The sequence below is a fragment of the Phaeoacremonium minimum genome, assembly GCF_000392275.1.
Source record: "Phaeoacremonium minimum UCRPA7 unplaced genomic scaffold PA7_03_scaffold_3, whole genome shotgun sequence".
In the NCBI taxonomy this organism is placed as follows: Eukaryota; Fungi; Ascomycota; class Sordariomycetes; order Togniniales; family Togniniaceae; genus Phaeoacremonium; species Phaeoacremonium minimum.
In genome coordinates this window covers 211,003-235,998 of record NW_006920910.1, presented here as the reverse complement: position 1 = coordinate 235,998, position 24,996 = coordinate 211,003, and the positions used below count along the sequence as shown (strand labels likewise).

General features: G+C 53.2%; 6 protein-coding genes across 6 annotated transcripts; 5 read left to right on the top strand and 1 right to left on the bottom strand.

The window, feature by feature from the left end:
• Positions 1–146: 146 nt before the first annotated feature.
• UCRPA7_63 (putative small monomeric gtpase protein) lies at positions 147–1,059 on the top strand (the record flags this gene model as incomplete). The annotated part of the gene is made up of 5 exons (XM_007912661.1): positions 147–275; positions 403–442; positions 508–573; positions 659–958; positions 1,019–1,059. The coding sequence occupies 5 exons, from the start codon at positions 147–149 to the stop codon at positions 1,057–1,059; spliced, it is 576 nt and encodes a 191-aa protein (XP_007910852.1).
• Positions 1,060–1,869: 810 nt separating this feature from the next.
• Positions 1,870–4,272, top strand: UCRPA7_62 (putative patatin-like phospholipase domain-containing protein; the record flags this gene model as incomplete). The annotated part of the gene is made up of 2 exons (XM_007912660.1): positions 1,870–2,881; positions 2,930–4,272. The coding sequence occupies 2 exons, from the start codon at positions 1,870–1,872 to the stop codon at positions 4,270–4,272; spliced, it is 2,355 nt and encodes a 784-aa protein (XP_007910851.1).
• A 581-nt stretch (positions 4,273–4,853) lies between these two features.
• On the bottom strand, positions 4,854–5,402 carry UCRPA7_61 (hypothetical protein; the record flags this gene model as incomplete). The annotated part of the gene is made up of 1 exon (XM_007912659.1): positions 4,854–5,402. The coding sequence occupies one exon, from the start codon at positions 5,400–5,402 to the stop codon at positions 4,854–4,856; it is 549 nt and encodes a 182-aa protein (XP_007910850.1).
• Positions 5,403–11,561: 6,159 nt separating this feature from the next.
• On the top strand, positions 11,562–13,509 carry UCRPA7_60 (putative heterokaryon incompatibility protein; the record flags this gene model as incomplete). The annotated part of the gene is made up of 2 exons (XM_007912658.1): positions 11,562–12,367; positions 12,507–13,509. 2 exons carry the CDS (start codon positions 11,562–11,564, stop codon positions 13,507–13,509), a joined length of 1,809 nt encoding a protein of 602 aa, XP_007910849.1.
• Positions 13,510–17,283: 3,774 nt separating this feature from the next.
• Positions 17,284–18,038, top strand: UCRPA7_59 (putative gpi anchored serine-rich protein; the record flags this gene model as incomplete). The annotated part of the gene is made up of 2 exons (XM_007912657.1): positions 17,284–17,870; positions 17,927–18,038. 2 exons carry the CDS (start codon positions 17,284–17,286, stop codon positions 18,036–18,038), a joined length of 699 nt encoding a protein of 232 aa, XP_007910848.1.
• A 4,655-nt stretch (positions 18,039–22,693) lies between these two features.
• On the top strand, positions 22,694–23,771 carry UCRPA7_58 (putative parasitic phase-specific protein psp-1 protein; the record flags this gene model as incomplete). The annotated part of the gene is made up of 4 exons (XM_007912656.1): positions 22,694–22,991; positions 23,058–23,118; positions 23,177–23,581; positions 23,639–23,771. The coding sequence occupies 4 exons, from the start codon at positions 22,694–22,696 to the stop codon at positions 23,769–23,771; spliced, it is 897 nt and encodes a 298-aa protein (XP_007910847.1).
• Between the last annotated feature and the right edge of the window lie 1,225 nt (positions 23,772–24,996).

Below are 24,996 nucleotides of genomic sequence, written 5' to 3'. Positions count from 1 at the left end.
CGGAAGACCAACAAATTCCCTATACAGCACTCGTCATTACAAACCCACGTCCTAGTGTAGCGCAATTACTCACCTTTCGCCAAAATGTGGATTATCAACTGGTGTATGTTCTGCCTGACCTCCACGGGAGACCACAGGGCGGATGGATGCTGACCCTATCTGTCCAACTAGTCTACGATGTCCTTTCATCTCTCGGCCTGCTGAACAAGCATGCCAAGCTCTTGTTCCTGGGGCTTGACAATGCCGGAAAGACGACTCTGCTGCACATGTTGAAGGTGCGTTACGGCCTGGTGTCTGGCATCCGATGCGGTCTATTCATGCGCGCGCGTGGCATGCCGGGCGATCTCGATATTGGACGGTTCTGACGGGCGATAATACATGCTAACGCTTCTTCTTGGTTAGAATGACCGAGTTGCCATCCTGCAACCTACGCTACATCCCAGTGAGCTTCACCATGGCCCTGTTCGAACCATACGGTGCACGTGTCCAAATACTAAGTCGTCATAGCCTCCGAGGAACTTGCTATTGGCAATGTCAGGTTTACTACCTTCGATCTGGGTGGACATCAACAAGGTACGATTTATCTGTTCTCCCCGGTCGAGAAACTTGCGGGAAGACGAGGAACAAGACACAGCCAACTAACGATACAACAAACTAGCCCGCCGTCTGTGGAGGGATTACTTCCCCGAGGTGAATGGCATCGTCTTCCTCGTCGACGCCAAGGACCACGAGCGATTCCCTGAGGCCAAGGCCGAGCTTGACGCCCTCCTATCCATGGAGGAGCTTGCCAAGGTCCCCTTCGTCGTCCTTGGAAACAAGATTGACCACCCCGACGCCGTTTCCGAGGACGAGCTCCGACACCAGCTCGGCATGTACCAGACGACAGGAAAGGGCAAGGTGCCTCTGGAGGGTATCCGCCCCATTGAGGTATTCATGTGCTCGGTCGTCATGAGACAAGGTATGATCAATGTCCAGTATAAGTCTTACGTGATGAGACCTATAATCTGACACTTCACAGGTTACGGCGAGGGCATCAGATGGATGTCGCAGTACGTCTAGGGGCGTTTGAGATATTCGAAATGAGGGGAGGAAGAGGGCTAGCTCAGGCCCATCCATTGGACGGCGTGCGAAGAAGGCGATTAGGGGAAAGACATGAGTTGCTTTACTACCTAAATGGCTTACGAGAACCACCGGCCACAAGGCGTTTCTGCGTTAATCTGACGATGTTTACTGCTACGACCTTCTTTTTATAATAAGTGCGCGAGGCTCGATGGACCGATTTGATGTGCACAGGACGGACGGAGCATATTAGACTGTAAATCGTGAGATATTGTGTCTACAGCCATGAAGATGGCACCCTGCTGCAACCCAAGAATTGATACTTCAATCTGAGCAACACTATTCTGGCCGAACCAAGCATCTTCTGTCAATGTACAGGCTCACACTTCCAGCCGCTTCGGGGCTGGATTGTAGGGAGAATGCCTTGAACGATGCCTCGGCAACGGTGCAAGCTCATTCACAGGCGAGTCTTAGCAGGCTCAGTCAGGTATAGACCATGGCCCAGCGACGGTCGCTTCCGCCCCAACAAATGTATGCATATTACCTGGGGACGCCCCTCTGTACGTCATGCCACCACTAGTGCATCTCACCTATTGTCACCCACGAACCTTCGAAGCCTTTCCGTCACGAGGCAACTGCCTGCACACATGCCACACACGCAGCCGGCTGCCGCTCCTTAAGGTTGAATCGTGAGAAATCGCTGAATAGATAGGAACCACTTACACCTAGATTTCAGTTGTCATCTCACCTCCCTGAACATCTGCTTGCATCTCAACATGCTCTTCGACTGCCACAACACAGCCCGCAGACATGGCTAAGACGTCTTCATACCGGTTGCCGGACAAGAAGTACGGCTTCCCGCCTAGCTCCTTTGATCCAGAAAATCTCCCCGACTACGACCATGAGTTTCTCACACCGCAGGAGCTCGATGCCTTCATCCAAGCCCTGAGCGCCCCCGACCCGATCCAGCCCTCGGAGGATGCATCGACGGTCAGAATATCGAGCCCCGGCCTGCAGACCACCAGCAGCTGGGACGTGACCAAGCGCGCGTCCAGCGTCCTCGAGGAAGACCCGCAGAGCGCCGACACCTCCGCCTCCACGCCGAACGGCTCGGTTGGCCCGAACGGCGCGGCCCACCAGTCGCGCGACAGCCTCTTCATCACGGCGCAGAACGACTGGGCGCCCGTGAACCAGAAGGTCGTGCGGCCGGGCAACCGCCGCTCGAGGAGGAAGGGGCGGCGCGCGGCCGGCAACGTCCTCGGCCGTCGCACCAAGGACGAGACGCGCGAGGGCTACCTCTACGGCCTGCTCAAGTGGCCGTTCCTGCTGTTCGTGGGCGGCTGGATCATCGGGCTGGCCGTCACTTACGTGTTCACGCGAACGTACATATCGTTCTACGAGCAGTTTGTCACCTGGAGGGGCCGACGAGAGCAGCTGCGGCGGAACATGAGAGCTACTGCGAACTACAAAGACTGGAGGACGGCTGCCAAGCAGCTCGATGATTACCTGGGAAACCAGGCGTGGAAAGAGGAGAACGAATTCGCATATTATGATCACAAGACTGTGAGGAGGGTATGGGACCAGATGCGAAAATACAGGGCGAAGGCCGAAGATGTCGAGTCCAAGCTAGACGGCAGAGCGAACTACCTCGAGGCAAGCAATGAAGACCAGGCGAATCGCGATGACCGGTCGGCTGTGGAAGATCTCAAGTCTCTGCTTGTTGCTTGCGTCAAGAACAACTTTGTTGGTGTCGAGAACCCGCGGCTATATAGCCAGACATACTATGGTACAAAGAACCTGGTGCAGAACTTTGTCGATGAAGGTATGTTCGCATTCATATTTCCATGGAAGGTGTGCTAACACACTATAGTGGAAAAGAGTTTGAGGTTTGTCCTAGACACCAAGCAGCTCCGGCTCGACGAGAAGCGAGTTATATTCAAGAGTATGCATCAAAACTATGGCCGTACAGCCTTGTGTCTTTCCGGAGGCGCGTCTTTCGCTTATTACCACTTTGGCGTGGTAAAAGCATTACTAGAGGAAGATCTCCTGCCAGATGTCATCACCGGCACCAGTGGCGGCGCCCTTGTGGCAGGCTTAATTGCCACTCGCACGAACGAGGAACTGAAAGAGCTCCTCGTGCCTGCATTAGCACATAAGATCACAGCATGTTCGGAGCCATTCACCGTCTGGTTTCGACGTTGGTGGAAGACTGGTGCTAGATTCGACTCAGTTGACTGGGCGAAGCAGTGCTCGTGGTGGACGCACGGCTCAATGACTTTTAGGGAGGCATTTGAGCGTACAGGTCGCATTCTGAATGTCTCTTGCGTACCAGCAGATCCACATTCGCCTACTATACTCTGCAACTATCTCACAAGTCCGGACTGTGTCATCTGGTCGGCTGTCCTGGCATCCGCGGCAGTCCCTGGGATTCTGAATCCTGTGGTGCTTATGATGAAGACTCGCGACGGCAATCTCGTTCCTTACTCGTTCGGTCACAAATGGAAGGATGGCAGTTTACGGACAGATATTCCTATCAAAGCGCTGAACTTGCATTTCAACGTCAACTTCACCATCGTCAGCCAGGTCAACCCGCATATCAACCTGTTCTTCTTCTCTTCTCGCGGAAGAGTTGGCCAGCCGGTCACCCATCGCAAGGGCCGCGGATGGCGCGGCGGCTTCCTTGGAAGCGCAACCGAGCAATACATCAAACTAGACCTTACCAAGTGGCTCAAGATACTAAAGCAATTAGAACTATTACCCCGGCCCCTGGGCCAGGACTGGTCTCAGATATGGCTGCAGCAAGGCTTCGGCGGCAGCATCACCATCTGGCCCAAGTCGATCCCGTCCGACTTCGTCCACATCCTCGCCGATCCGGACTCGGGCCGCCTGGCGCGCATGATCCACGAGGGCCAGCAGAGCGCGTTCCCGACGGTCAAGTTCATCGCGAACCGGCTGAAGATCGAGCGGCTCGTCGAGCGGGGCCGGCGGGAGACGCGGCCGTTTGCGAGGCGCGGCAGCATTGAGAGCATCATCAGCGAGGACGACCTGCGGCACCTGCTGCGCCGCCCCGGCACGGCGAGCAGCGTCACTGGCACGGACGAGGACACCACGGCCGATGAGGCCGATCACAAGGAGGAGGCCGTCGCTGATGACGAGGAGTTTGCCGACGCGGCGGAGAGTGTTGCGATGCTAGATTCGACGAAGGAGAACTGAGAACCGAGAATGAGAATTTCGGCACTGGATCATGGCAAGGAGTTCTGGTTTGTTGTGTGGGAGAGACTTGAAACCTGTTGGCGACCTCATTTCTCCTCCCCCCGAGAACATCGAGTCGCTCGGCATAGAGGATGCATATATCTAGTAAAAGAGCATAGCAGGCATTTCAGTGTAAAAATATAACTCTAATTTATCAAGCACCCCTCTGGGATGTCGGCACTGCCTGGTCATAGTTTATATTTACAAGCAAAGTATAAAACGCTCTCGGAATATTGGAAGAGAAAAAGACTGTGGTATATACCGGGAATCTTATCAAAGCATATAGAACTCCGCTCCCTATCCTCTAGAGTCTATATCGAGCCGCGAGGCGTCCTTCTCTATGTAAACCCAAAACCCGCACGCAAACCCGGTATGTGATCCCAACCGTATATAACCCAGCGGCGGAACGTATGTAAGTAAAGGTGAACCAATGGGATCATCTGACCCTCGCTCCCTGAAAAATGGTATATAGCCCGCCATATTTACCCCCCCCCTTTTCGTTTCGTATGTTTTGTCATATGTCGTCCTGTATACATATCTCACTAGTCCATGTTCGAAATCATTTCCAGCCCTTCCTCGTCCGTCAGCGGGCTGAAGTCGACCGCGGCGGCCTCGCCGGGCTGGTACTGCGGCCAGTAGTGATGCTCCTGCGTGATGTCCATCTGGGGCGCCTGCGCCTGGATGGGCACAGGATGGCCCTCCTGGGCGGCGGCGACCATAAGGTGGCGCTGGTTGTAGCTCCCGTATCCAGAGTCCGTCAGGGATGTCTTTGGCCTGTGGCCCCTGGATTGGGCGGTGTTGTTGTTACTGTTGTTATTGTGGATGTTCTGCGCCTCTGTGGCCGGCAGCGACTCGAGCTCATCAGTGAAGTTTCGATGGAAACGAGCCGAGGGGGTCAGTGGCACATGGCGAAGGGTCGAGTGTTCTGAGCCGGCGACTGAAGGCATCGTCGAGAGTATATGTTGTGCGTCCTCGTCAAAGTCCTGCTCATCATCACAGTCGGTGGACTGTGAGTTCATCCCGCCCAGCAGGCCTTCCTTGTCTCGCGACTGCCCTGTGGCGGGCTGGTGTGTGGTGCTGGGAGGAATCATAGATGCTGGGCCTGTGGATGGCGCAGATTGTTGGTGTGTCATCGGCTGTCCAGTCTGGTGACCAGCAGGCCGAGAGGGAGTAGATGAGCTCCCAGCTGCAGAGGGTCCTTGTCTCCGCTGGGCCATTATATAGCTCGCGAATGCAACAAGCTTTTTATTTGACAAAACGAGTTCTTTGTTTGACTCCTCTAGAGCATCAACTCTGTTACGTAAAGCGACATGGTCACTCATCTTTACCATCTCCTCGTCGTCAATCGCCGTTGCAGGTGCAGGTGCCGCAAGTGGCAGATCTCCCGCCACAGAGATTATCTCTGACATGTCGGCGTTCGATTCTGCTATACTGCGCCTTGGAGCTGTCACATTGCTGAATATGGGGCCAGTGCCAATAAGAGGCGTCGGATCAGGAGAACTTAGGCTTCTCTCGCCATTGTCGACCAAAGGGCAGAACGTATCTTGCAAGAGCTTGTACTTCTCCCTCTTGCTACGTGAAGCATTTGCGCATGCCTGCTGCAGATGGTTGTTGAAGGCATCACGGTCTGTGAAAGGCCGCCAGCATTTCTTGCAGAGTCCTGCAGCTGGATGCCTAAATTGAGGATCTTCCATATCGAAGGAGGAAATGGATCTGTCGTCGACCTGGAGTCGGTGGGCGGCTCGTCCAAAATGACGCCTGAACAGCACATTAGCCCAGCGCAAGAATTCGAGAGGCAAGAGGGCCACTTACACAATGGTTGAAATGTTTTCGTGTTTCGTATGACAACTCGAGTACTTCTCTGAGAGGTCTCTGTTGTAGATTTCTGGATGGGCAAGCCTGAAGGGACACGGCATCTGAGTGTCATCAAGGTCGACTTCCGGCGACCGCTTAACACGTTTCCTAGGAGGTCGATCCTCTTCATCCTGATCGTCCTCGTCGTCTGAAGCCGGGGTTTGGAAGGACTTTCCAGAACGAGTCATCACTTTGGAGTGTCTGGAAGCTGATTGTTGATTTGCGGGATTGGCTCTCTGGGAAGTTGTGGCGCCTGCCTGTGGTGATGGGTTTTCAACTTTGACATTTGGCGCTTGGTATTGAACGGTAATAGAGTCTTGGATTCCCGCGTTCACGTTCTGCTGTCCTTGTGACCGTCGTCTCGCAGCCTCCATAGGTGTCAATGTTTTTATCGCCGTCTCTTGGCCCAGAGCAGCTGTTCTACCGGGTAAGTTGTTTGTAAGACTCGGATCAACGGGGAAGTCGTCTAGAAGAGCGTGCTCCGGGGAAAGTGATTCGGTCTTGTAGGTCTGTGAGAATTTCTGCAGGAAAGTTTCATTTCTGCGCAGCCTCGTCATGGGAGATGTCCAGGGGATGAAAGATTGCGAACCCTGGGTGCCTGCGTGCTCGAAGCCGAGAAAGATGTCCTCGTCACCGCTACCGAAATCTGGACGGTCTGGATACAGGATGAAATCCGGGGCAGGCTGGAGCTCAGATGGCCCTGTTACTGAAACACTTGGATACTGAGGTTCATCGGCGATGTCACTGTCGACCGTGCCCCGTCCGCCTGAATGGCCCTCACGATTGGAAGCACGAGAGCGCACATAAGTCCAGCCATGGGCCTTTTCCATATGCTGCTTGCAGTTGGACTGTCTCTTCGATCGGTAGGAGCACGGCTGAAAGAGGCATGAATAGGTTTGGGGCGATGAAGCGTGCTTGTCGTTGTAGTGTCGCTCTAGCTCCTTCTCCGTGGGCCACCCAAATTCATGATACTTGCAGTGCACGATGGAACACTTGAAGGGGCGACTGTGGGTTTTGAAATGCTTGTTTTTGTCACAGTGGCGGGCGTACTGTTTCCCACACACCTCACACGTAAAAGGGCCGTCGGAATGAGCTTCGTCCCCCGCCTCAAGATCATGCGTGAGAGATGTAGATGAGGTTATATCAGCCATGAGCGGTCCCCATGAGAGATCAGCTGTGCCATTGGCAGGTTGGTTCCAGGCGTTATGGGATTCGAGGGCGATGTCTTCGATTCTATCAGATGCTTTGTCCAGCAGCACGAGGGAAGTGCGGGGCGTACCACTATACTGCTCTGCATCAACAGGGTTGAAGCAGGGTGAACCATTCATGATATTGGCGGCCGGCTCGATGGTGTGCTGGTTGTGACCGCCAACAGGCATGCACCAGTTCTCAAAATCCCGTCCGGTCTCCAACGTCAACAGCGAAACTGGTGCCGAGGGGTCGGGTTCTTCGTGACTGTATGCTTTGTCGTCGCAAAGCTCTCGCGGTGGCCGTTCGGGAGTGATTCGATCGGGGGTATGGACGCTGCATCTGGTGTAAGTGGCTTGAGCAGGCGAGGTGGGATGTGGAGAGAGACGGAAAAGAGACGAGGAAAAAAGGGCAAGCAGCAGCAGGATGGAAAGACATTAAGTCAGGGTAGAGCCTAGGAAATCAACCTACCGGAGTGCTAGACTCAGGCAACAGTACTCAGCCTTGCGGGCAAATAGGTTGGAGCGCTGGACAGTCGTGGTATGTGTCGTGGTCGTGGTCGTGGTCGTTGGTGTAAGTGGATTGGATGGCGGGCAGTCTGGAAGGGACTAGTTCGCGGGTTCTGGACTCGAGATAAGAGGACCGGTATAATATATGATGATGATGATGATGGAGAAGCAAGATCCATCGAGGAAGTATTGCACCCAGCCAAGAGAGGGAGACGGGCCATTTTTGTCGACCTTTTCTTGCAGTGCAGTGCAATGCCATGCCATGCCATCTTCTGGGCTGAAGGTTGTCGCGTTCGTACGCATGGACATAGAAAGAGGTACATCACTCCCTGAGGGCGTGGTTCTGCGCTCGCCAGGATGCGGCACTGGCGTTGACAGCTGCGCAGTGGCTGTGCCCAATGGACGTCCCGATCCAGTCGCTGCCCGCTAAATTTGCAGTGCTCACATTGGCCCAGTGGGGGAGGACTCCAAGATTCCCCAACGGCTCGGACCAGCATCTACTGCATAGCTTAGTAGTGTAGGGAGGGAGGCACGAGCCACTGCAGCCCACTGGAGCCCGCCGAGAGCCCACCACGGCCACTACGAGAGCACGCACCCCTGGCGGCTGCTGCAGGGTTATGCAATGGCGCTGGTGCTGGCGGGGAGGGACTCGGAGGGAGCAACACACCATCGCATCATCGTCCTGTACTATGCAGTACCTACCTGACGTACCCAGGACTGCCGGGTGCTCCAGGTATGGCATAGCACGTAATGTGTGCTGTACGTACATTTCCCCCCTAGCACAAAGTACTGTGGCTTGAGCATGCAAGCCTCCCCCTTCGAACCATCGGATTGGGCTTCGCTGCCGCACACCTGCTTGGATGCTGCGAGCTATGCGGTGCTATGTGTGCATTCCCACTTGGCTCGCTGGTGACTAAGGCCTACTAAGGCCCTCTTTCTGGCGTCAGTGAGGGTCTCTCCGGACTGTCCGTCTCACTGGCCTCTGCGGCCTCTGCGGCAATCCATGATCCGGTGCGAACCGCCCCGAACCGCCTCTGGATCGATCCTTGAAGCGACCACAAAGTGCATGCTTTGCAATGAGGCCGTTGATGATGAAGCCACAGACCGCCCGGTTTCGTCTATTCCTCCTGCCCTAGACGCCAGCTTTGGTCGTCGCTGTCTCCGTGGATGGGCTCTCACTGAGAGGAGAGGGGAGGAGAAGAGGCAGCCGAGGCCGTTTCGGCCCCCACGACCTGCCACTGTATTTCCCCTGCGAATCCTCGATATACCGCCGTCCCTGCCCAGCAAAAGGATTCGCCAGAACCAGATTCTGCGGCGGCAGAGTTCCGCAGACTCAATGCCAGGGATTTCAGCCGCGGGGACATGTCGTCAGAGCTGTTTGGGTCTGGGCTGGCGGCACACATTGATCGTAGAACCCCTTGCCCGCCATGAGTGAAGTTGAGAAACTGCGGGACAAGCCAACGGAGGCTGTGCTTAAGCTACATTTCTTAGCCGACCACCAATCAACTGCTTGCCAGTCGCCTGCACACCCAATGACAGGCCGCCTACCTGGTCTCCTGGCTGAAGCCCAACCACTCAGATGGGATAGAGGGAGCCAAGAGATGGATGGTGCAAGAGCTTGGGGCATCCATGGATGTCAAGCTGAGTGCGTCCTTGAGTCCTTGAGTCCTTGAGTCCTTGACAGCTCTTCAGATCCACTCTTTCATTTTCCCATCTTTGTGCATGCACCTACCTTCTTTCAAGGGAAGGATCGATGGAAATGTCGTCGAATCAACTGACAGACGGGTACACTTGTCTGTTCAATCGTGCCCTCCAATTGATTCACAAGCCTGTCCAGGCAGTCGTACCCGGCAACTCCAGACGCAAGGAGTTCCTCATGCAGATGAATCACGGTAGACTAGGTACCTCTGAGAGAGACATGTCTTACACATTGAGATCCTGCTACAGTAGATGGTCCAAGCATCCGGTCGTGGCCAGTGTGACGACCCCATCGTAGCCGCATAGCCGCCTGGTCGCGCGAAATGGCCCTGAATCTTGTGGGGATGGTGAGAGACAATACTCCGAGGCTCTCTGCAAGGCACAGGTCAAGAGAGCACAGTCAATCACATGCCTACGATGACTTGCGTGTAGAGGGCGCTTCTACTCCTCCGCCAGGGTAATAAACGTTATTTTATGAAGGGTGAAGATACTTAGTGTTGAGAGCCATAGTACTCGTCAAAATCTTGAAGATTCTGTTTATTACTATTGGGTCTATCAACTTCTAAAAAAGTAGTAAACACTTGTTGAGGAGGTAATACTACCTTGTGGAACTAACGTTTATTACCCTGGCGGAGGAGTACATGACCTCCATCCACTTCCATAAAATCCTACTCGTCTTTCTCGCTGTGTTGTGTTGAGTCAATTAGCTGGTGGTCATCTAGTTGGCAACCTAGGAAAAGCAAGCCGCGTCTGTGAGTCTGTGCATGGGCAATTGAGGCATCCTGCTTGTTCGCTCTAGAGGGCGATCCTTGATAAGAAGCAAATCGATCTGAGATCTCGAATCCCAGGTGTTTCTAAGTATAGGTCCCGCAAAAGAAGGATCTCATTGCATCGCCGCATGAATGTAAATGTTTCCAGTAGACTCAGACTCGGCTACAGACCCCTACACGGCAAGCAGTCCCGGATGGCCTCGCTGCGCTGGGCGACCTCGCGGGACCTTTGAAACTCTGGGGGAGGCGCACGGCAAGGGCAGCCTCAATCACCTGTACGTGGGCTATCTTGGCTGCTGGTGGCCCGTCAATGTTGGGTTGACAGCGATCGTTTCACTCAGAATAGAATATTAGTTGGTGTTTGTCATGCCCTGTCTTCGCTCAAATCCGAGTGCGAAGTCGTCCTGTCCTGTCTGTCAGTAACGAGTCCGATGTTTCTAGTGATCGCCCTCTCCATCGATGGGATTCTATGAAAAGAGGCACAGTCACTAAGCAGGGCTGTGTACACTGAGATTTTTTTTATTCTGTTTGATTTGCGACAGGGGAAAGGCGAAAATCGCTTTCTGGTCCTACGACTAACGTTACCTAGGACTTGGGGGTTGGGGGCTATTTTTGCTTCGTCGTGGTTGCAGCAGTAACAATTCCTCAAGTCTCTTTGTATGTACCTAGGTAGGTGAGGCAACCAGCAGCCTTGCATAATGGCTGAAGTGAGGAGACGCTCCGACTTCCCCCAGATCCCCCTCCTCCACTTTGAGCCTTGGATTTCCTCTTTCGATCAAAAGATATTTTGTCCTGCTTGGGTAGATGTTCACGTGCGATTTACAGTCTCAATTTGGCAGCGGCCGCCGAAGGCAATATTGTAACGATATTGGCTGGCTTAGACAACCACGAAAGCCGTTAGAGTTCAGTACAACGGCCTCCTCATAGTCAACGCCTCTTCTCACTTTCCGCCCTTCCCCGTCCGCGGGTCTATCACTAAAGTGGCATGGATTCGGGCAATGAAGTGATTTGGCTCAGCGCCTGCAGGGCGTGCTCTAAAGAGAAGCATCTTACTCATACTCTACCCTCTGGCGAGACAGTCACCATCCTGACTGCCATCCCTGCTGATGGGACTTCCTACAAGGCTATATCGCACGTCTGGGGTGAAGTATCTGCCATTGGCGTACGCTGCCGGGGATGCAATGCTGAAAGCCAGGTGCGCCTGCGTGGCGTCGGCACATTTCACGCCATCATGAACATCGCCGGCGCTTCGTCGACCATCTGGGTAGACAACCTCTCTATTGACCAAGAGGATTCCGGCGATGTTGCCACTCAGGTGGCTGCCATGGGTCAAATATACAGCAATGCCACCACCGTCTCTGTGCTGTTGCCTAAAGAGGACTTGCAAGCATTGGGTCTCCTTACCGGGCTCGTGGGCTATGCCTCCTTTCTTCTGGACCGCCGGAAGCATTTCGAAGGGGAAGGTCATGTCAATAACAAGGTCTTGTCTGAGATCAGTGCAACCATCAAACGCTTCTTTGCGACCGTGAGAACACTGGCTGAAGTCACGGAGAAATCCAAGTATTGGAGCCGGGCTTGGACTTTCCAAGAATGGGCTCTCGCGAGAGACATCGAGATCTCCCTCGACGGCCACAAACAGCCCGTTCTTCGCAATGTCAAATCGAGAGTCATCGAGGCTGCCATTCTGGTCACGGACTACAAGTTGCGTTTGGGTCAGTACTCGGACTTTGATGTTGGGTTCTCCAGGGGTCTCGCGCCGAGCGTCCTTGACAATGTGAAGAAACTATTCCCAAGTCAAAAGAGGTTTCTAGCAGAGGACGAGAAAGATCAGGCTCAAGTACGGTTGCAGTCGAATCTGCCATCATACGGCACGGATCAAGTTCTGGGAGTGCGCCTCAAGCCGACACCCAGAACCGCTGAAGAAGCTTTCAGAGCTCGGTTGACAGCGATGCTGGAGGCCTTTAATGGCGGCGCAACTCGACACGCCACATTCGAGGCGGACAAGATATGTTGTTGGGCTTCCATGTGCAACGTAGAGTAAGTCAAACCCCTAGCCAAACTCTGATTGTCTGGTCATGAGCCATGTCTTAGCCCTGCCACAAGGTGCCGGAAACATGGCTAAGACATCGGCTCGACCTGCTCTTTCTGTGAATCCACGACTAACACAAATGCGAAGCTACGGCTACTCCAAAGATGACCCTTTGAATACCGCCGTCACGAAGGTAACGCGAGCGCTGAGAAAGCGTGGGCTGAAGTTGTTCAATTTTCATTGTTCAAGCAGCGCGCCTCCAGATGTGAACCCGAGGTTCTTCGCGTACAGCTTCCCTCACCCCCAATGCAACGTGACCAATGCCGACATCATTCCCGGCGTCCCTTTCCTTAGCGGTCGTATGGATACCGCTGCACATCTCCTATACTCTATCACGTTTTCGAGTGCGGACTGGAATGTCCCTGGGCCTATTGAAACTGTTGGAATCGAAGTGCAAGAAGTGAAGGATCACGAATTCGTGATGTCGCCACTCGACGACAAGGACCGAGTGATGGCGATATTTGGCATGGCAACTTCCGGAGCAGCTGATAACTTTACCTTCACAAATGTCTTGGACCATGTTGCCGGAGGACTTGCTCAACTCCCTCCACAAGCTCGTCGTATGCATATGGCGCTCTTGGCTTCTCTTCCGGTCAGCCCGGGTTCTGATGTCCGCTTTCAAAGCTGGATAGTTATCGCGATACCAATGCTCCAGAAGCTTTACAGCAACGGCTGGACCTACATGTTCGTTGGCCGCGAGTCGCTGAATGGAACGCTAGTCGTCGGTCTCCGCAAGCCTGAGGTCCCGGAGCAGGAGTCAACAGTGATCCTGGGCTACCTTGCCTTGTCCGACAACCAATGCGGCTCTTTCCTGATACCAACGTCCTCTGAAGGTGACATCTCTATCATGCTAGTTCCTCCGCAGCGCAGTGATGCTGTCAACTCTGCTCTCATGCCACGCCGGGCTCTCACCGCCAAGGTAGGCCTCGAGCCTCCGTTGTTCCGCGAGACAGTGAGCCAGGACCGCGAAATCGAATTGGTAAACAACAATAGTGCCATCAAGTACCTCGAAAGCCCCCGGGAGTCGCACCGAAACACGCTTGATCAGCTGGTGAGCATGTTGCAAGGGTCGCGCATCGCGCCTCCATAAACACTAGATATGTGCTGTCAACCCGCGCTTTCGATACCACTATCACCACTAGATAATAGGAGTCGGTCTTTGCACGGCAGTACCTGCAACAGCAAAGGACGAGAAACTGCCATCATTTTTTCCGCAAAAACGCCCAAGAACAGATTCATGATGATTTGCAGGAGCACACGATCTCGATGTCTCGCCTTCTCAAGTTTTCGAGAACGAACTAAGCACACAGGGGGTGGAAATTTGGCTCCAGATATACGAGCATCTAATCATCGATCGATCTGGAAGTCGGAATCCCTCTGGGAGCGTTCGTCTCTGTTCATTTTGGGGCGCGAAATTGGCTGTCGTATTCTTAAATCAGCCCCTGCGAAGATCACCGACCTTGTCGGCGCCACCAAAGGGGAAGGGTGGTCCCTCATTTACACCGACTCCACACTTGGTTTCCGTTCAGGAGAGCAGCTCTCCCGAAGGGGAAGGATCTCGGGAGTTTGTTTCCAGATTCCCGAAAGTGTGGAGAGGAATCCTTGGGTTTTCTGAAAATCGCATAGCACTGCATAATATCAGTGTGATTGTGCAGGCTAGAGCAAGCCCGCCTCGCCTCATTCAACGCGCCGGCGCGGCATGCACGAATGAGAAACGAGTCCGTCGTGCTCTGGGGTTGATGGTTTGATTGAAGAATTGGCAAGCCCAATTTCGCGGCGGGCGCCTCTTCAGCGAAAGATCCATGGTCGCGTAACGCCTCCAGTGACCTTGTTTCCCCGCCAAACCGCTAAACGGGCGCCAGGCGGTCTGCAGCCACTTAGCAACCAGGTTACGTGAATGAGGTTACCCGTCTTAGGAGGTAGACATGTACTAATTCGCCATACGGCCTAATGTGGCGGGCGGTTAGGGTGAAACATTGCAAACAACGAAAGAGCGCCGTTGCGGCTGCACATTGGCCTAATGGAGACAAATCTTAAAAAAGCGCAGACAGAACGACGAACTAACGACTCCTCAATGAAAAGATGCCACAGCAGCGACGTCATATGGAAAAATGTCAAACACGTTCTCCAGTTCGCGAGGCAAGGGAAATGTCCGAGACAGAGCAGATCCTCTGGGAGCTGGAGACCTGCTCGATACGGTGGTCAACACGCCCGAGATAGCATTGTCTAGAAGTACTATGCGTGTATAACACCCACCACCTAGGACTTGCATGATGCGGTTGCAGCGGTGGCTTGCCTACTACGCAGTACTGTCGGGGGAATGGCACTCGCAGGGTCTTGGACTCCTGGTCGGCCTCCGCGCACCAAAAAGTCTGGGGGACAGCTGCCTAATTGTCGCTCTTATTGCCTGTCAAAACATGTCGGTGTGTCAGGGAAATACTGATGAACGTTGCTCTTCTGAATCTGCATGTGTTCACAGCCCAAACCCCCAAGGCTCCAAGCACACGCAACGCGGGACTACCGTGTCCCATGCAGTAAGCTGTACACGATCAGATCTGAATTGGCAAGTGAAAGGCGGACAGAGCATTTATGCCGCGGCATGCTATTCCAAATGCAGAGCGCCCAAGACCCGGATGAAGTCATCGCAGCAGGTGGTGCACAAAGAGAACGTACAAAATAAGCGTGCACGGCGCAATAATAAGATTATGATATTCACAGCTTGGCGGCAGGCTGGCCCCATCGTGGGTGTTATCTCGCTTGTGTTTCGGCGCCTCAGAGTCCCCTATTTTCGATCGCCGTTGTGCATCCCGACAGCGCCAAATCCGCCTGGCTTCTGGCATAATCCAGCGATCCACCAGCCCCGTGAGCCCAATTTATCCTCTGACCTTAGTGGCCCGCCGCAGTGACTGCAGTCAGCAGCAAATCTTAGACACCTGTAAGGAACGGCCGCTCCCAGCTTCTCCTTGACAATGTGGTCTAAGAAAAAGCGGCCAAATAAAGAGGGAGGACAAGGAAGCCACGCTAAGTTCTGGTACCTGCATTACGGCGCCGCGGCTAAGGAAAGAGTGGCCCTTCCTGTGTACACCTTCCTCAGAGGGAGCAGTAGTGTGGACAGTGCGCTAAAGAGTTGTCTTACAGTAAGGAAGGTGCAACCAATGTGCAAAAATCCTTCTGCCAAACGGAAGCATCTGCTGGTCAATTGAGTCTTCCTTTTACGCTGATAATGTAAAAATTCACCCGGAATGTAACGTGATTAGATTACTGGGCCTGTGCCTTCAACGCCTCTTTCTGTGTGTCTTGAAAATGAATATCAATAACTCGACAAAATACAGCATAATTAGTGTATTGCACGAGTCGCACGTGGAGAGACACGGCACGAACCGTACCATATCTCATCTCACACTCTCTCTCTCTCACACACACACACACACATCCGCTACAGAGCCAAACGGCGGCGGCGGCATCCTCGATCAAGTGTGAGACATACTGTACGGCGGCACAACAGTTCGAGTGAGCGCGTCTGCACTATACGCGGAATTAGTTCAGCATGTTCACTCCCAGGTTTCTCCAAATGAAGGCCAATCGATTAGGCCAGCAGCGGGAGTCCCGCCGTCCGTGGCCAGCATCTGAGCACACAAGGCACTTAATCCCCTACCTACCTACTGCTGTATACGGCAGGCATCTGGGGCAGCCTCCTATCCCGAAGCTGGCAGGGCCATGCAGGGACACTGAAAGGCCCGAGGTCATGCTCTTGTCTCCCCGCTTTCAATACCAAAGTCTCCTGAATGCGAGCGCAACGGTAGCATTCTAGACCGCCGTCAAAGACCCGGCGGACAAAGCCCTGCCACCAGGGCCATTGAATTGCCAAAACCGCCTGGCGAAATGATCTCAGCAGGGCCTCGATATTGTCCAGATCCATCCGGCCCAGGTTCTCTGAGTGCTTGCAGTAGCCAAGTGGCCCGGCCAAAGTACCGAGGAGCCAACCTTGCGACTAGCCATTACACTACAGAATTGCCTGTGGTGGAGAGACGGACCGCACTCTCTCCTTTTCGCTCCATCGCTCTTCAGCGGGTGGCAGTGCCATGTCTGCTCTCAGGCGAGATTGATAGGAGGGGGAAAACCCTTGTCGTCGCTGGACAGCCTGCGCTGTACCATCGCCAAATCAGCGCCTAGTGTTCACCTCAATCCACCGTGACCATTAAGCGCTCAATCTCGTTGCTGCTACGAACGGCCGCTCAACGCCAGTGGCGTGAATGGAGAAGTGTCTTTGCAAGTCCGCTAATATGGCACCCCTGCCCTCGCAAGGCCAGGCACAAGGGGCCGCCTTGTGTATCCCACCGTCAGCGCTGGTGGGCCGGGTACCTTGCATAGGACTTGGTACTGGAGCCATGGGGCGAATCAGCGGCGCGGTCGACGTCCGCCGTTCCCCAGGTGTGTCCAGGTGTGCCCAGGCTGGCCAACTGCAGTCAGCCATCGCCTCGACTGGCAATGTTCCTTCAACCTCCACCGAACCCCTGGGCTAGTGTACTGTTCCCTGCACCACCGACGTCCAATTCTCTCCATTGTGGTTGTGTGTAATTTCCCGTCCTGAACCAGCGCTGCTCCATCGCCGTCTCTCTCTGTGTGTGCCGGCCCCAGTGTCCAACCTATTTAACAATGGCCTCCTCCGTCTGTATTCTCTCTCTTCTTTCTCTTCCTTCCTCAGCCAAGCAAGCCTCCTCAGCTTCTCAAGCAATTTGACTCAACTTTGACTTCGGTCGTCCACTCTTTAAACCAACGCTCTAAGCTTCCAGCTTCAGTCACTCTTTAGCACATCAACCTTTTCGTTCTCACGAAACAACCCACCAAAACCAGATCAGTCAAAATGCGTTTCGCTGCTGCTGCTGCCCTCTTCGCCTCCGTTGCTCTCGCTGACTACAGCGCTGAGCCGGAGAGCACCGTCTACAGCACTGACTATGTCACCATCACCTCCTGCGGCCCGACTGTCACCAACTGCCCGGCCAAGTCCACCGTGACCAGCTCTACCATCTACCCGGTCACCACCTCCACCATCTACTCCACCACGGTCCGCACTGTCACCTCTTGCGCTCCCACCGTGACCAACTGCCCGGCTCACTCTACCACCGTGGTCACTGAGTCCGTCGCCGTCTCCACGACTGTGTGCCCCCTGACCAGCGTCAGCACCACCAAGTACTACAACACCACCGTGCCGGCTGTCACCTCCTACCCGGCCCCTGAGACTACCACCGGCTACCCCGTCGAGTCTGAGACCTCCACCCCCGCTGCCATCACCAGCAGCGAGGCCCCGGCCTGCCCGACCTACTCTGTTAAGACCATCTCTACCTCAGTCACCACTGTTGTGCCGACTGTCATCTACGAGACCGTCGCTGTTCCTTGCCCCACCACATATGCTCCCAGCACTGGCTTCCCCAGCCCCTCTGGCAACGGAACGTGAGTATCATCTTTTCCAGCTTCCTCCGTGAATAGCATGCTAACCTGAATACCAGCACTCCTTCCAGCACCCCTACTCCCTCGGCTCCCGTCACTGCTGGCGCTGCTACCATGGGTGGCTCCGTCCTCCTGGCCGCTGCCGCCGGTCTGGTTGCCCTGATGGCATAAAGGCTTTTCATGTGAACTTCATTAACAGCCTGGGAGGCTACGGCATTTCATGACTCGGTGCTTGTTGGCAATTGTAAAAAGCTACTGGCTGTCTAGCATATGGCATTTATGTACTTAATCTTCTAATTGTATTTCAGGGCGTCCGGTGACCCTAGGGGATCTGGCACCTGCTTTGAAACCACCCCTTTTTTGACTGACATTGCTCTCTTTGACTTTGATATATCACGAAATATGACTTGACGTTGCAACCTCGATTCGACTGGAATGGAAGCCAGCCAGAAGTTTGCGGGGGAAGAAGCGAGCAACGGCGACAACCGACTACTCCTTCCCTTTCCCACCACGTGTGGGTGGCCGAGTCAAATTACTCGGGATCAGCCAGGCGATCGCCGTTACCCCTGGCAGGTCTCATTTCCCTTAGCTCGCATCTGGCAGGGGTGCGTAAAATTACATCTGGGGCGCAGGGAGCCGATTGGGTTTGGCCCCATGAAACGACCGAGTTGCACTAGCGCCCGCCGTTTGGGGAAGGGTGAAGAGTGTTTCCCTTGTGCACAGTTGACTGACTGACCTGACTAGCTGGGTTCGGCGTTATGCAATGGCTTCGTTTCGGAATAATGAACCCGTTTCCATGGACACAGGGTTGTTTTCTTTCTGTCCAGGGTCCTAGGAGCCTTTGACGTTTTGCTTGGCGGTCTGCTTACCTGACTCGGCGCTGTTGCGTGATGTATTCTTATGCGAGTGTGCCAGACGACTCGATTCAACGTTACTCAGATGGCTGGCCATGGAATCTCATTGTAACATGTCACTGGAATCTTGTCATACTCGAATTATAGTATCACCTTGCCGCCTTCTCTCAAGTGTTGCTCAGGTGCCTGTGTTAATTGGCCAATTAAATTTGCTATATACAGCTCGTCAACTAGTCTTTGAAGAGGGGGAGGTTCAAAATATGATCTTGCCGACTGCATCTGTTAAGCTGGGGTGTCCTTCAAAAGATAAATGCCCATCTAATTAATGCCACCAAGATTCAGTTTTCATGCACCTATTCGAGTAGTCAACAAATATTTAATATCTGTGTACCAGTCAGTCTCTAAAACTATGCTCCTCCCCCAGTGTAATAAACATTCGTTCGGCAAAGGTATCACTACCTCCTCGACAGAGATTACTGCCTTTGTAGGTGTTAATAGACCTGTAGTAATAAACAGAATATTCGAGAGCTAGGTATTACTACTCTCAATATTGAATATTCTTTACCCTTCAACAGTTGACGTTTGCTACCCTGGCGGAGGAGTAAAACATATCCTTTCTCTTGATCCTTTCCTCGGGTATGTGGCCCAAAACAAGGCAGACCATGAACACATTGATTCTTCGACGTGTTGCGACCATCTCAACGGGTTTCAAGCAGGTAACAAAAAATGACTCCATTCGGTTGTAAAGCCGGCAACGAAATGGTCTGGCTGATGTGCTACAACGATGAAAAACGCACCAATCGCCTTCGTTGAGAAACAGAAGACGGCTTTGTCAGCCACAGCCTCCAGTTATGAGTATTCGATCCGCTGCGTCTGTCCCGCCGGCTTCTACATGCGGCAGAGTCGAAGCGAATTCATCTATTGGATTCCAATTCTTCATCCATCTCTCGTCACACGGATGAGGCAGTCAGCATATTCCTCGGGTCCAGAGACGGTGAATGCCCCCTATTTGATCTGGCCGAAGAGGTATGAGAGGGGGAGCTACGCCCAGCAGCTCGATGGTCCGATCGGTCTTCAGCCTTGCCCCGTCGATCTACATAGTCATGATGGGTGAGATTGGTTTACTCCAAGACATCAAACCGAGCTGGAGCGTGGGTGTCCGCCCCCAAGACCACGATGGTCCCCTCGATGCTGGTGAACGCTGGGCGCCCTCGTGGATGGGATTGGACTATATCGTTGTCCAATTTGGAGCCGACAAGGATGCGGCAATCAACACGTATCTCCATCATTGAACATTTCAATGCAATCAGAGGATTAGACCAAACACCTGTGTGCTAACAGCAGCAACATTCATCATGTGGCATTTCGGTAGCATTTCGCAGATGCCATGATCTGTCAAGTAACAATCCTGCGGTCACTTTCCTATCTGCCTGCCTACGAACTATGGTCCCTGCTACCGCATTAAGACACGGGACGAATTTTGGGGATTTCATTCAAAGTTGTTTAACAAGTCAAGGACTTAAAGGCCATCTTAAGGCGGGCTCACCAGTCACAGCACCTCCTCGACACGGCTAAACACGGCCGACACCAGAAATTCTCCGCATTTATACACATCAACAACCCATCATCCAGTGATGGACCTGATTTAGAAGCGGGCCACAGATGAGCATTTGATTGAAAAGATGGAGGAACACCTGGCAATATTGAAAGCTGCCTGGACGGATTGTGGGGGATGACCATCATTTAAACAGGCTTGAGAGTCCCCTGCGAGCAAGCGCCCCAGGAACTGGTCCTTCTACCATTCTTCGCTGGTGTTTGAATCATACATTCGTTTCCCGTTCTGGAGGAGGACATGGCTTCCAAAATGGCGGCTAGGACCGCCTTCTCACGCTCGTTCAAGTTCCTCTGCTCGTTTTTCCTCTTCTATGTATTCATCGTCGCCTCCGGGGCTCACGGCCAGGAATCGCCAGACTCGACCACGGTCACAGATATCGATGTGAGCACTGATCTGAGCATCAGTGTCAGCGTCAAGACAGAAACGGCGACCGCAGTCACGACGACCACCGCTTCTACGCGTGTGGTGTCGATCTTTTTCATTGATGAGAGGGCCATCGAGGGCAACTACTACACGCAGCGGGCCACCGGCTCGGTGCTCAGCGTAGATGACACAGCAACTACGTTTGTAATTACCACAACACGAGGCGAGTCGGTGCCGACATGGACACACTTGAACAACAGCGCGATCGCGACGGCGATGCCAACTCGGTCTTGGGCGCCGCGCAACGCTACGGGGTTCCCGAGCACGATTACTCAGGGGCCGGAGACGTTCATCTACACAGGCACCCGCTGGGGACCGCGCCACTCGGTGATCAATCGGTGCAGCCTGAATGGAACGAATTCGGCGCAATGCAACCTCACACAGGTCGGCGCGGTGTGGTATACCAAAGACCCGGATTGGAACGGGACGTTTAGTACGTACAGTTATAACTGGACGAGTGGGGACCGGTTCGGCTTCGCTCCGGTCACCATCACAGCCGGGGTCCAGCTCATGGGGCCGGAGGTGACGACCACGGCGACCACGAATGGGGGCGCCACGAGGCCGCAGCCGAGCAAGGTGGCCGCCGAGGAGGCTTATGGGTTGGTTTGGACGGCGCTCTTAATGGGTGCGGCAATCCTAATGACTTTTGCGGTCTTGTGAGACCATATCGTTGGACAAAGGGAGGAAGAGTACGCGTCATGACACATGCTCTGGGAGCCATGTCACCAGGCCTAGTCTGCATTTACAGACACCATTCGAGGGCGAGAGTCTATGATCCGTTGATAGGCTGGATTACCTAAACATAAGCATGCCTACAGGTTCTCCCGACGCAGTTTGAAGGGTTGACCTAAAAAGTCCGGCGGCCAATTAGCGGGACACTCTAAATAGTACTCTATCATTCTTCCAACTCAGTATCCCACTTTGGTGTTTGGTGATCCGCGATGTAGGGACCGATCGCCTGGCATTCTTTCCAGCTCTTACATCTCGCCATATCTACGGCTTCCATTGATGTAGACTTGTCGGCAGATTGGCTTCTGGGATAAACAACAGGGTATTGCGTGACCAACTGACTTGCCTGAATAATCCTCGAAGGATATCTTGAACCCTATTTATTAGACAGTCTGTACTGTGAGCGTTTATTAATCAGGATGAGCCTCAATCGCACTCGGCAGACATAGGCCCTGCTATGCGAGCGAACATTCTGTGAGATGGGGAATGCCAAGCATCGCATACGTAGTCGAATCAGAGTTCAAACGGTTTGGATCCCAAGAATATGTGTAAGTTTCTGCAGGCCATTCGCATTCGCATCCCCCTGCCCACAGTTACAGTAGCAGGCGGAAGGGCTGAGCTACGTGTGCCCCACAAGCTCGCCGGGCATCTTATTCTTTAGGCCGAAGCTTGGCGGTTAAGCGAGTGCGATCCCCGAAGCTCACTGGCCCGTCACTAACACCACGGCGATCCACCCATGGCCCGTCCACACGCCGGGCCCAGGTTGTCGGGAGGAATGAGCAGCACGCACGAGGCGGGCAGGGTGTAAGTGCACTTTAGGTGCCTTATGCGGGTGCGAGCTGCGGTACACGTCAGCAGAAGCTGGCTGTGCGAAATAACGTTAATGGTGAGCTCACCGTTCTCGTCTGGATCGCGCTGGAGAATGGCAGCGGTATACGACGCCGATTCATTGGCTCCGGCTTGGTGCCGTCTGTCTGTCTCGGCTTCCTTCCAGAATAATATAAAGTTGTGCCACGACTCGCCCATGACCAAGATGGAATCATTCCAAAAGACATGTCTCATGTTCTGTGAAATTATCTAAGACTTTACAAATTCCTTGGGTTTTCAACTTTCTTCATATTCTATTCCTTCAGGGGCCGCCTTGACCATCTCTCAACCCGACTCCCTACCCACCTCGTCACGGCTCCCATCTAGCACCTTACAAGATGTCCGGCTCCTATGGTGACTTCGTCCTCTTTGGACCAGACGCCAACTGCACACTGGAGCTCTGCCCCATATCGACTACCGTCTACGAGTACAGACCCAGTCTGGCAGCGAACATCACATTCATTGCTCTCTTCAGCATTGCAATGCTCCTCCACATCTTCTTGGGCTTCCGGTGGAAGCAGTGGTGGTATATGTCATGCATGGTCATGGGTTGCCTTGACGAGATTCTGGGATATGCGGGTCGAGTCTGGATGTATTACAGTCCATGGAAATTCGAGGCTTTTATGATTCAGATTGGTACGACTGTCCTCTCCCCGATCAGATCCGTTGCTTGCACCATGGTTGTACTAAGACGTGATACAGTGACAATAACAACTGGACCCGTGTTCTACTGTGCTGCGATCTATGTCGTCCTTGCCAAGACGTATGCAAATCGTGTCCCCCTACTCCCCGAAACAGCATACTAATACGTCCTGCTACAGAATCACCGCGTTTGGCCCCGAGCACTCCCGTTTTCCCCCGCAGCTCTTCTACTGGGTATTCATCCCGTGCGACCTAGTCTCTCTGGCGCTCCAGGGTGCCGGGGGTGGAATGTCCACCACGTCCTCCGGCACGAATCAGACCGGCGTCAACCTCGCCCTCGCGGGTCTAGGCTTCCAAGTCTTCACATTGGTTATTTTCAGCGGATTGTACATTGACTATGTCGTTCGCTACTATCGCAGAACCGCGACTGGTTTCAGCATGCGCCTCAAGCTCTTCTTCGGTTTCATCGGGCTGGCTATTGTACTCACCCTCGCTCGTTGCGCCTACAGGGTTGACGAGCTAAGTGAGGGTTATGATGGTCCACTGATCTCTGATGAGGGATTGTTCATCGGGTTGGAGGGAGTGTAAGTCACTGTCAAGGTTATGAATTGAATCAATAGGTACTGACAACTACCCAACAGGCTCATTGTCTTGTCCGTCTATTGTCTTACCATCGGTCATCCTGGCTTGGTGTTTGGTAAGACTAATGAGAAGATGGTCTATGAAGCCGACTTGAGCGCCGCTGAGAGTGGCATGGATCGCCGAGAGAAATGAGATGGCTTATTCTCAGCGTGGTATATGAAGCAGCTGGCCGATGACCGAAGTTGACACCAGTCTGAATTACGCTTCAATGAAGCCATGTGAAAATTAGTCGGAGAGATGGAGACGACGATCACCTCATACCATTCAGTCTGGGGGCGAAGCGATAAATTTTCACCTGTCCCAAGGAGTTCCGGAGTATCGCATCTAGACAGGACCTATACCATAGCAGCAGAATGTTACAAGTTATACCATTTATATGCATGTTCGATCTGAGCTGCAAAGCACGTGAAATCCACTCAGCTGCATGTTACCCCATCTGAAAGTGGTTGCTTCTCAGCGCGGTCTCTTTGAATACCTATGAGGTGGCTTCCGTATAGTCTTGGACTTCAGCTCTGTAATGAACATCGCGATAATGCAGTCGGGTTCAACAAATATCCTCCTAAGCAACTCCTTTCGGTATTATTCTTTCTTCAGGCGTTAGGAGGAATACATAGTGCATCTAAGGGTCAACAGTGTTTCATCAACTTGCTTGAAGAGAAGAGATAGCTACATAGTGGATATTTCAGTCATGAAGGTTCATAGTTTAGGATATTATTCGGCCGTCAGATTCAAGACTCATGTCGAGAACATTTGACTGTTTAATACTGGTTACTGTGGCTGAAACGATAACAGGAAATCAGTCTTACTATCTATACTACAACTGCGATCTACAGAATTATGGCTTTTGAAACCATCAAACAAGAATAACTCGATAATCACCTGTAATCCTCTACCAGGGCAATAAACATTAGTTCGCCAAGGGTTATCACTACCTCCTCAACAAGGCATTACTACATGTATATATGTTGATAGAGCTATAGTAATAAACAGAATATTCGAGAGCTTCATGAGTGTTATCGAGTATTTTCACCCTTCAAGCATTTACGTTTATTACCTGGCAGAGGAGTATATCCTCGATTGGTAGTTTAACTGGAGTAAGCTTCCCATGCGGAGCGGTCCGGCGCGAGTCGACGGGGTGGATACTAGGTGGCTCAGCGCAGCGCATCTAATTAGTTGAAGACGATGGAGGGTGTGACTCGGTGCTGCAGCCACTACTGTCCATTCTTTACAAGCGAGAGCCGCTTTGCGTGATCTGCAGTCTCTTCATCGCAAGGCTGGACTCAATTTCGAGTACCAGTCCGGTATTTCGCTCCAGGGCCGGTATAGCGTGCGGGGCCGATGCAAGTTTGGAGGTACA